Source organism: Salvelinus namaycush, chromosome 31 (assembly GCF_016432855.1).
Source record: "Salvelinus namaycush isolate Seneca chromosome 31, SaNama_1.0, whole genome shotgun sequence".
NCBI lineage: Eukaryota > Metazoa > Chordata > Actinopteri > Salmoniformes > Salmonidae > Salvelinus > Salvelinus namaycush.
In genome coordinates this window covers 41,983,325-41,995,055 of record NC_052337.1, presented here as the reverse complement: position 1 = coordinate 41,995,055, position 11,731 = coordinate 41,983,325, and the positions used below count along the sequence as shown (strand labels likewise).

The following is an 11,731-nucleotide window of genomic DNA, read 5'->3' as shown; positions in this document are numbered from 1 at the left end:
GCAAAATATTGATTGCTTTGCCTCGCTTGCAGTTAGCCACTGATTCTTACCAAACCACTCATTGTTGAATATGCGATTTCCAACTTGTTGTGTAATGTTTACTGTATGTCCAATGGCCGATGAGCACCGATATGTTTAATCAATCATTTCTCGTCATATGACAAGGATTGAAAAGGATTTCCCAGGAGATTGTCGACCTGATTCATGATGATGACTGCTTGTCTAGCTTACTAGCTGAGATTTTGAAAGTATGATGTTGACAAAATCAGTACAATCAAAGCTATGGTAGATATAATGTGATTTGACGTCACTTTATCTGTGGCCAATGACCTTGAGCCTTTATGGATGGGCACTTCTAATGTAAATCTATGGCAGGACCCAAGGCGACTTGAACTGCCTAGCACTCCCTGTAGATTCTGCGGTGACGTATTGTCCCCATGAGTGGCAGAACACTGAGCCAATCACGGCGCAACTAGAGAACATTACCAACGCCTATGCTCTGTATTTTCCCCTGGCTGCCGCTCCACCTGTCCTGAATGAGGGGTCGCCACTGGGCCTATTATGATACAGACCTACTTTGAAATGCCCAACTAGGAATTCCAAAGATTTAAACGTTATGCCATGAGTGATTTGTTCTTTTGACAGGGTCAAAATAATCCCTTTGTCCCCCATCTCTCTAAAATATTATGACTATTTGGCAAAAGACAACAAAAGTTAATCTCAGCTATGGACAAAATGCTAACTATTTAAACACACCAGTGGAAAAAGACAAATTAATGTCACATTTCCTTTTCACAGACTTTTGAGTTGACCCCTTTGGTTTTTCATCCTTGGGAAAGTAAACCACACCCACAAACATGGGCAATCTGCTTCCTCCAGGTGGTTGCCATGGAAACATATGTCTTTACATGCCTTTGAACTGTTGCATGATGGATAGGAGCTGATCACTGCTCTTCTTTCAGTTTCTCCTGCTCATGCACAACTTCCTCCTTGAAAATCAGAAAAGGAAAATTCATTCACGATAGCCCCATGGCTTTTTACAGTATACCTCAGTTTAAAAGCACATTGATGTATTCATAGATGGACGGCTACCTTTTCTGAACAAGTGGTATTTTCTTATAGCCCGGTGCTGGAAGGTACGACTGTCACACACTCCCCGAAGACCGATAATCCACTATAAATAAAACTGAATAGAATAAATGTTTTCATAATCTGTCTCTTATGTTTCGTACCTAGGTTTAGAATGGCCTGGAAATGTTACATGTCTGTTTATGTTTGTACTGCTGGGTGTGAAGGTGGTGTTACCACAAAAAACCCTGAGTTTACACAGCTCCTTTCTCTCCTTGTCATTCTCCTCTGCCTGAGCACATAGCCAGGTCTCGTTCTGGGCTCTGTGTCTCTCAAGCATTTCCTGTAGTTCCTGCAATACCAAACCACAAACAAAGCTTTCGTCATTCTTCCTGGGATAAAAAATATAAATATATGTTGTACTGTCACACACTGGATAGGTGCAGTGAACTGTGTTGTTTTACAGGGTCAGGCATAGTAGTACGGTGCCCCTGTGGCAAATTAGGGTTAAGGGCCTTGCTCAAGGCCCATTGTCAGATTTATCACCTTTAATTAAACATTTTTTAAGTTTTACCCCCTTTTCTCCCCAATTTCGTGGTATCCAATTGGTAGTTACAGTCTTGTCTCATCGGGAGAGGCGAAGGTCGAGAGCCGTGCGTCCTCCGAAACAAAACCCAGCCAGCCGCACTGCTTCTTGACACAATGCCCGCTTAACCCGGAAGCCAGCCGCACCAATGTGTCACGAGGAAACACCGTACACCTTGTGACCGTGTCAGCGTGCATTGCACCCGGCCCATTATTCCAGAGAGGGAATAACACATTGCTAAAGTTGAAGAAAGATGTATAAGTGTAATGGGATTGCAAAGAAGTACCTAAGTATTAAAAATCTTTTAAATTCCCACCAAATACGTACACTGAGTGTACAAAACATTAGGAACACCTGCTCTTTCCATGACATCGACTAAACAGGTGAAAGCTATGATCTCTTATTGATTTCACCTATTAAATCCACTTCAATCAAGTTAGATGAAGGGGAGGAGACAGGTTAAAGAAGGATTTTCAAGCCTTGAGACAATTGAGACATGGATTGTGTATGTGTGCCATTCAGAGGGTGAACAAAAAATGTAAGTGCCTTTGATTGGGGTATGGTAGTAGATGCCAGTCGCACCCGTTTGTGTCAAGAACTGCATCGTTGCTGGGTTTTCAAATTCAAATACTCCAGGTATTTATACATAAATTCTAATTGTACTTTATCAAAATCTTTTTCAAAATCAGCTATTCGTACTATGCCCGGTTTCCCAATTTGTTCATAGTGTTCTGTTGTTTCTAGTACTTGTCTTATATTATCTCCAATGTATCGTCCATGTAAAAAAACTAGAAAAATGTTTGATACACCTCAGCTGGTATTCAATCCAGCCCCAGAGTTTTCCCAGACTGAAAGGCTTTAATTGCATCAACAAGTTCCTCCTCTGTAATTTGGCCTTCACATGAGTCTGCAGCTGTTAATTTGACGTTATTAATAGAAAAATAAATCCTTACAATTAACTTCAGTTAGTGGAGATGGAGGAGACTGAAATGATAACATATGCTTAAAATATAAAAATATTTTGCTTCCTCTAGTTTTGGCAAGTCGGTTAGAACATCTACTTTGTGCATGACACAAGTAATTTTTCCAACAATTGTTTACAGACAGATTATTTCACTTATAATTCACTGTATCACAATTCCAGTGGGTCAGAAGTTTACATTCACTATGTTGACTGTGCCCTTAAACAGCTTGGAAAATTCCAGAAAATGATGTCATGGCTTTAGAAGCTTCTGTAAAGCTAATTGACATAATTTGAGTCATTTGGAGGTGTACCTGTGGATGTATTTCAAGGCCTACCTTCAAACTCAGTGCCTCTTTGCTTGACATCATGGGAAATTATGTGAAGCAACATCTCAAGACATAAGTCAGTAAGTTAAAGTTTGGTCGAAAATGGGTCTTCCAAATGGACAATGACCCCAAGCATACTTCCAAAGTTGTGGAAAAATGGCTTGATGACAACAAAGTCAAGGTATTGGAGTGGCCATCACAAAGCCCTGACCTCAATCCTATAGAAAATTTGTGGGCAGAACTGAAAAAGCGTGTGTGAGCAAGGAGGCCTACAAACCTGACTCAGTTACACCAGCTCTGTCAGGCGGAATGGGCCAAAATTCACCCAACTTATTGTGGGAAGCTTGTGGAAGGCTACCCGAAACGTTTGACCCAAGTTAAACAATTTTAAAGGCAGTGCTACCAAATACTCAATTAGTATATGTAAACTTCTAACCCACTGGGACTATGATTAAATAAATACAAGCTGAATTAAATCGTTCTCTCTACTTTTATTCTGACATTTCACATTCTTAAAATAAAGTGGTGATCCTAACTGACCTGAGACAGGGAATTTTTACTAGGTTTAAATGTCAGGAATTGGGAAAAACTGAGTTTAAATGTATTTGGCTATGGTGTACGTAAACTTCCGACTTCAACTGTACATTTGGGTGAATCATGGATGATTCCGTCATTTGTAACAAGTTTCTGTAAATTATATTTGGTAGAATTTCTATGTCGCGTGTGCATGTATCAGTTACACATATACATTTCAGTACATACACACAACAAGTAGGTCACATGGGGGAGAGGCGTTGTATAATGTGACTGTGTATCAGACTGTATAGTTTTAGCAATGATAAATTGTACAGCAAACTCAGTAATGAACATTACAATCCCACCCTAAAGATCCTGAATATGGGTCAAGGCCCGTGGAAATAATGGATGCTATGGGTACTACTCTTTCAAAGTTGCTGTCATTCATTTGGGGAGTTAAGATCCACCATCCCGTCCGTTGACATTGGCAAAAATGAAGTAGCAAAGAAGCTGGCTTTTAATCAGTTATTTTAGCCTTCATCTTTGAGAGTTGAGGCTGTGTTCTTCCTATCGTCTACACTCCTTCCCTTTATTAACCCAGGAGTAGACAGACTAGACTCCCTGCCCTGCCCTGTCCTGTAAGCTTACCTATGTCAAAGCAGTAGACTCCACACTGAAAAAATGTCAAGTGTGGGGTTCTTGACGTGGCATCTACTGTTCTTCAGAATTCTTAAAGGTTCTTGAAATGTTTGGAAGCCTACAGAGGTGTCCCTTTCAGGAAATTGGCCAGTATAAACTGGTGTTGATTTTCAGTGTAACGATAAAAAAATTATCATATTTTATTTGTCACATGCACAGACTACAACAAGTGTAGACTTTACCATGAAATGCTTACTTACGAGCCCTTTCGCAACAATGCAGTAAAAAATATGAAAATTAACCAATACATACAAATAAAATAGTAACACAATAAAACAACAATAACGAGGCTATATACAGTCTATATACAAGGAGTACCGGCACTGAGTCAGTGTACTGGGGTACGAGGTAGTTGGGAGATTGATTGAGGTAATATGTACATGTAGGTTTGGTTAGGCGATTAATTGAAGTACTATGTACATGTAGGTAAGGGGTGAAAAGCAGAAAGTTAGGGTAGCCGTTTAATTAGCTGTTCAGCAGTCTTATGGCTTTGGGGTAGAAGCTTTTCAGGTGCATTTTGGTCCCAGAGTTGGTGCTCCTGTACCACTAGCTGTGCTGTAGCAGAGAGTGTTGATTCAGAAGTCAAATTAACACTGTAAAGAGTTAATTAACACTCAGTGGTGTAAAGAACCCTAGTGTTGGTGTTAATAACCAGACGTGAACCAAACCCATGCCAATTATTATCATATTTCCCAGCATGCTCTATTGGAGGTTGATTTTTAGAATTGTTTGTTTCGTTATCTATGTTTTTGCGTGCACATTGATTGATTAATTAATCTAATGCTACTCAAATATACAGTATATAGCATAATTCTTTTTACGATTCCAATCTGTTACTTATTGCACCCGTTACTGAAATTGTTGTTCCAGTTTAGATGTTTAAGGTAGTCTCATGTTGTTGTGTACCCAGCTCTGGCAATAATTATTTTTAAGAATGCAGGAAGACATTCTCCAGCCTGCAGCTTGGACACTAAAAATGCTAAGTGTAATATATCCCCACTCTGGCTGGATTCGAATAGGAATTATATATCAGTGTGCAAGCCAGCATAATGTGGCCTGTAAACTGAGTTTCAGGCCACTGTGTTAGGGTAAAACTAGGCCCTCAAAAGAAAGCCTTATGAAATATGTATTGCTTTGTGTTTAAGAATAAAACATTTATTACAACGTATTTACTTAGGATCTCACTTGGTGAAGGCCACAGAACTGAGAATGAATGAATGTAACAACCATGTTTCTGTCACTAGCAAACAGACTCATGAGTGGTACTGGTAACTTTAAAATTAATTCAAAAGGCACCCTGACAATTGTATTTAATTGTTCAGATGCTGTATACAGTATATAATTTACCATTCTGTGGCATCACCTCCCATGTGATGTGAGTGGGTGAAACTACAACACAATTCAACTTGTAAAGTGAAGTGAGTAATCATGCATATAATCATATCACAGTGCATTTTTAAGAAGGCTGGAATTATGATTTAACCAAGCCATCACCAAGGGTATTAGTCATAGCCTGCGTGTGTTTTGTTGAGCTCATAGAGTAGAATTATACTGAAACTGTGAGCATGTAGAAGTAATTCAGATATACTGACAGGTCCTCCTACAGAAGACAGAGGAATACATTTTTGTCTGTCTGTCTGTCTGTGAGACACTTACTTACTTACCTGGGGCTTGGCGGTTCACCTTTTGTTTCCTTGTCAACCCTGTGTCCACTTGCTAAGGCCATTCTGTCTATAGAAACAGACACAAGTGGGTCTAAAGATGTTATTTGTGGAGGAGAAGGAATTTGCCTTAGGTGATCCTAGTAGAGTTTGCTGGCTAAACCCTAGCAATGACCACAAACAGACCCCATGGAGCACAAAGTAAAGCAATTTATTTCGCATGACTTACCCACCTAGTACACACTTTATGGGCATGGAATAGAAATATATCAGAAGAAAAAATGACCTTGTGAATGCTACACCTGATAGCCTACAATTCAAAACCTGGTAGAAAAACAGACACTGCATGATTTGTCAATAGAATGCAAGTGGATATCGCATAACCTTTTTTTGACAGTGAATGTAAGAATACAACAATAGAATTCCATGCAGCATATTTCATAGAGTCGTCATATAGCCTCCCAATTATATTATTTTGAATAATTGATCACAGCTCATGTTTTCTCAGAGTAGGCCATAATTAGGTCATGTACTTTCAGTTCAATACATTTAACCACAAATTAATGTTTTATTTGTACCAGAGGGAGAATAAACCCTAATAGACAAGTGCCACGTAGTTTCCCGTAGTCTACTGTGGCTGCAGAAAGAAGCGCTGCTTAGCCATAAATCTGATTTCAGACCAGCTTTTCCAACCTTCAGCCGACATCAAGCCGATGCATAAAATGACGCCATTAAACCGCGCACTGATCCGCAGTCAGTCCTTCAGCTCCTCTCTAAAATTCAATCGCATAGTGCGCTGTCCTCGGCACAGAGAGGGATTCGAGAGGACGTGTTGACGTGTGCAATATCCATTTTGTACAGTTGTCAATTCGGTTGGTGCTACTGGGTTATAAACACGTCATTTAATAACCGCTAGCCTTTCAAGGCTAAATCAGAAGGCATCCTGGACGAAACGGGTGCACCGAAGATCCCTACGCAGCATGGATTCTATATAACTCCGGTAAAATGTAATGAGGAGATGGCTCCGGGAGAGAAAGATCATCAGGGTACCAACCGTATAGTGTTGGTCAAGCAAATTATCATGAAAGATGGGCCCACGGTATGTGAATTAATCGTCTTTATTTCGGTATCCTACCAATTGTAACCGGGAATGTGTATGTAACAATGTAACCGATTTTCACATAAACGGCAAAGGATGCAACATCAGCTGTGAGTGCGCCTGCGGTAGCTGCAGGTTATGACATAAGCGGACATTATGCACTCGAGATACTGTACCTTGTGAAAAATGTAACGGCTCTGTCAGCGTACAGTGCACCACAGTTTTCCGTAATGCTATTGCCAAACAGCTTTGACATTTGTATCAATTTGTTAATAGATGATCAATAGTGATAGGAGATGGGTACATTGCAACCTCTATTGGAAGGACGCGTCCGGTAATATATCGGGGTTGCGTCTTTCAGAAGGCCTAGCTGCAGATAGCTTATTGAATGAAGACTGTATAACATTGTCCTGCCGCTGCCATTAGCCTACTGTATTACATAACATCCCCGGCTGCCTCTCAACGCAATCTGTTTGCATGATAATTCCATAATCATATTCATAGACTGGTGCATAATCATGATATTGCCATAAAAAAAATGCTTAAGGCCTATTTGTTTATTATAGGTAGAGATAATAGAGTCCAGATCCCCTGCAATAAAAATAAAACACTTTTTTTTATTGCAGCGACCTCTATCCTTTCATGAACTGTTGGTGTTGATGATGTTGGAGGTGCTCCAGGCAAGTTGTGTATCCCACAGTGCCCTCGGATTTAAACCTCCTCATAGGCTGAACACTAGCCAATAGCCAGCTGTGAGGGCCATAGAAGGTGTTACCATGGTGTTTCCTTGGAAAGGAAAGGGGACCTGGACCAAAAACTAAATTACAGATGGCCCAATATAAAAATAAACAAGATTCTATTCTATTATGTAATCTGAGCTATCACAGCAAAGTGGATTGGGACATTCATTTTAGATCAGTGGTTTTATTTGTAGCAAACAACGCAAATTAACGTTTAGGCCTAAGTCTATTTTATTCAAACAGTAAGCAGTAAGCAAACAGTGATTCAATCTCCATTAGGCCTGGCTACAATGTATGTCTAATTTCTCAGTTTAGACTAGGTGACGATGACGTGATTTGCTCTTTGCGTGACAGCGAGCTGAGAACACAACCACATCTCAATCTCCTCCAGTCCTCACTCATGCATACATATTACATACACACAGAAAACTTGGTGCACTCACTGTGAGGAATAGGGAATTGGGGGGCCCATCTCGTCTCCACTGTTATGTAACGGCCATGTCCCAAGCTTCCCAAGCTGCAGGCTGCCTCACACTGTGCTGTGAAGTAGCTAGGGGCCTGTGCTAATCTATCTATCTTTTCTATGCCACTGCCTTCCTCAAATACCACTGCTGTCTGTCCTTGCTCAGGGATGTCCTGGGAGACAATGGCCACGTGGATGTCTTCAAATAGCAAAGTGACTGATTCATATTAACAGAGAAGCAGTGGGTTTTTTTTATTGATCATTTTTGTTTGGACTCCTCTTGACCATCTCATTCAGAAGAAAGATCTACGGTATAGAGTGTAGATCAATAAATGTTTGCCTTAGTAAATTGGTTTCCTAATAGTGCATATTGTATTTCTGCTTCCCAAAAGAATAGACTGCATTTGTCAAAATAAATCCAGGCACTCAAATACAGCAACCCCATTCACAGGGTCCTGATAATGTTTTTTATATTCTTTGTGATTATGGTGAAATGGTGGTTGTTGATCATCTCAAGTTACCTTTTTGAAACACTGTTTACATTTTTCTAACACTGTAAGAGCTGCTAATTTCCATAGTGTATGTTTTAACATGGAATACAATATGTTCTAAAATGGCTGACATTCTTTACTGTGTGTTGCAGCCGGGCCAGGGTATTGGCAGACCCAGTGTTTCCCATGCTGTGGTGGTCATCTTCCTGGAGTTCTTTGCCTGGGGTCTCCTTACCACTCCAATGCTGACAGTGAGTTCCATCTCTATCTGGCTTGCCTGCCTATCTTTCGAATTTGTATTTTGACCAACCAGATCAGCTTTGAAAAAGAGCTGATGTGAAAAGATCTGATGCGATTGGTCAAAAGACAAATTAGTGTAATAAAACATCAGAATTAGGCTGCCTCTGCCTAATTTTGATATTTTCCCATTTACACATCAGCCTAATTCAGATCTTTTCCCAGTAATTGGTATTTTGATGAATCAGATAAGCTCTTTTGACAGTAATTTGGCAAAATATCAGAATTGGGCTAGCTAGGTCTATCCAGGTCTATTTACACCAGGGGAGTCAAACTCATTCCATGGAGGGCCTACTTTCTGCAGCTTTTTTGTTTGTCCTTTCACTTAAGACCTAGCCAACCAGGTGAGGGGAGTTCATTACTAATTAGTGAATTTAATGAATGAATCAAGTACAAGGGAGGAGTGAAAACCCGCTGACACTCAGCCCTCCGTGGAATGATCTACACTGAAAACAATTAAGGTTCTTAAATGTTTCTTCCTCAGCTCTTAAGGTTCCTTTAAGAACACTTGTCTGATAAATAACCTTTGAGTTAAGTGTGGGGTGCTTGATGTGGCATCTACGGGTTCTTCAGAATTTGGAAAGGTTGTTGAATTTTTTTGTGTTGATTCAAGAATTCAATAAAGATTTAAATTAACACTCAGTGGGTTAAAATATCCTCAGTACTAGTGTTAATAACCAGAGTTGAACCAAAACCATGCTCATCATTATCATATTTCCCAGCATGATCTATACGGTTGATTTAAAAAAAATGATTTGTTTCAATACCTATGTGTTTGCATGTGCATTGATTGATTAATTGATATCAAGCTACTCAAATATAAATAACAAAAATTGTTCTAAACTATTCCAATCTGTTACTTGGACTTATTGCATCTGTTACTGAAATGGTTGTTCCAGTTTAGATGTTTAAGGTAGTCTCGTATTTTAGTCTTCCCAACCCTGGAAATAGTTCTGGATGCAGTTTGCAGATGGATAAAAGATCCCAAATGTTGGTTAGCCCCACTGTGGCTAGATTCCAATGGGAATTACACATCACTTTCCAAGCCAGCATAATGTGACTTGCAGGCCTAATGTGGCCTGTATACCAAGAGTTTCAGGCCACTGTATTAGGGTAAAACTATGCCCTGAAAAATAAATTCTTATGAAATATGTTTCATTTTTTTATAACATTTTATGACAACATATTTTCTTAGGATCTCAATTGGTGAAAAGGCTCAGGAATGAAATTGGATAAGTGCAACAAGCATGTCTCTGTCAATAGCAAACACAGTCATGGGTGCTAACTCATTCAATTCACCTGAAAGGCACCGTGGGAAATATGCAAATATGCCTTGAAACCCTACAGCAGGGCTATTGAATTCTGGTCCTGGAAGGCCGAAACATGTCTGGTTTTGCATTTTTGTATGTTTCTTCAAAGAACCATCCAATTTATGGTTCAGTCAGACACCCTCAAATGGTTCTCCTATTGCACGTTTATTTTAAAGAGTGTAGGGCTCTTTCTAAAACAAAATGGCCTTGATTCCTCACATCCGTCTTTTGATAATATCTTGTGGACAGACTACGTAAACATACAGTTGAAGTCGGAAGTTTACATACACCATAGCCAAATACATTTAAACTTAGTTTTTCACAATTCCTGACATTTAATCCTTGTAAATATTCCCTGTCTTAGGTCAGTTAGGATCACCAGTTTATTTTAAGAATGTGAAATGTCAGAATAAAAGTAGAGTTCAGCTTTAATTTCTTTCATCACATTCCCAGTGGGTCAGACGTTTACATACAATCAATTAGTATTTGGTAGCATTGCCTTTAAATTGTTTAACTTGGTTTAAATGTTTCGGGTGGCCTTCCACAAGCTTCCCACAATGTGTTGGGTGAATTATGGCTCATTCCTCCTGACAGAGCTGGTGAAACTGAGTCAGGTTTGTAGGCCTCCTTGCTCGCACATGCTTTTTCAGTTCTGCCCACAAATTTTCTATAGGATTGAGGTCAGGGCTTTGTGATGGCCACTCCGATACCTTGACTTTGTTGTCATCAAGCCATTTTGCCACAACTTTGGAAGTATGCTTGGGGTCATTGTCCATTTGGAAGACCCATTTTCGACCAAGCTTTAACTTCCTGACTGATGTCTTGAGATGTTGCTTCAATATATCCACATAATTTTCCTCCCTCATAATGCCATCTATTTTGTGAAGTGCACCAGTCCCTCCTGCAGCAAAGCACCCCCACAACATGATGCTGCCACCCCCGTGCTTCACGGTTGGGATGGTGCTCTTTGGCTTGCAAGCCTCCCCCTTTTTCCTCCAAACATAACAATGGTCATTATGGCCAAACAGTTCTATTTTTGTTTCATCAGACCAGAGGCCATTTCTCCAAAAAGTACAATCTTTGTCCCCATGTGCAGTTGCAAACCGTAGTCTGTTTTTTATATGGCGGTTTTGGAGCAGTAGCTTCTTCCTTGCTGAGTGGCCTTTCAGGTTATGTCGATATAGGACTCGTTTTACTGTGGATATTGATACTTTTGTACCTGTTTCCTCCAGCATCTTCACAAGGTCCTTTGCTGTTGTTCTGGGATAGATTTGACATTTCGTACCAGAGTACGTTCATCTCCAGGAGACAGAATGCGTCTCCTTCCTGAGCGGTATGACGGCTGCATGGTCCCATGGTGTTTATACTTGCGTACTATTGTTTGTACAGATGAAGGTGGTACCTTCAGGCGTTTGGGATTTGCTCCCAAGGATGAACCAGACTTGTGGAGGTCTACAATTTGTTTTCTGATGTCTTGGCTGATTTCTTTTTGACTTTCCCATGATGTCAAG

At 40.1% G+C, this 11,731-nt stretch overlaps 1 protein-coding gene across 1 annotated transcript in view; it reads left to right on the top strand.

Annotated features, from left to right (window-relative positions):
* The window catches only part of LOC120025780 (hippocampus abundant transcript-like protein 1), a 33,759-nt gene that overhangs the window by 2,566 nt on the left and 19,462 nt on the right, over positions 1-11,731 (top strand). The window contains exon 2 of the mRNA XM_038970422.1: positions 8,766-8,864. Coding sequence (XP_038826350.1) covers positions 8,766-8,864 — 99 coding nt within the window. The remainder of the gene's footprint in view (positions 1-8,765; positions 8,865-11,731) is intronic.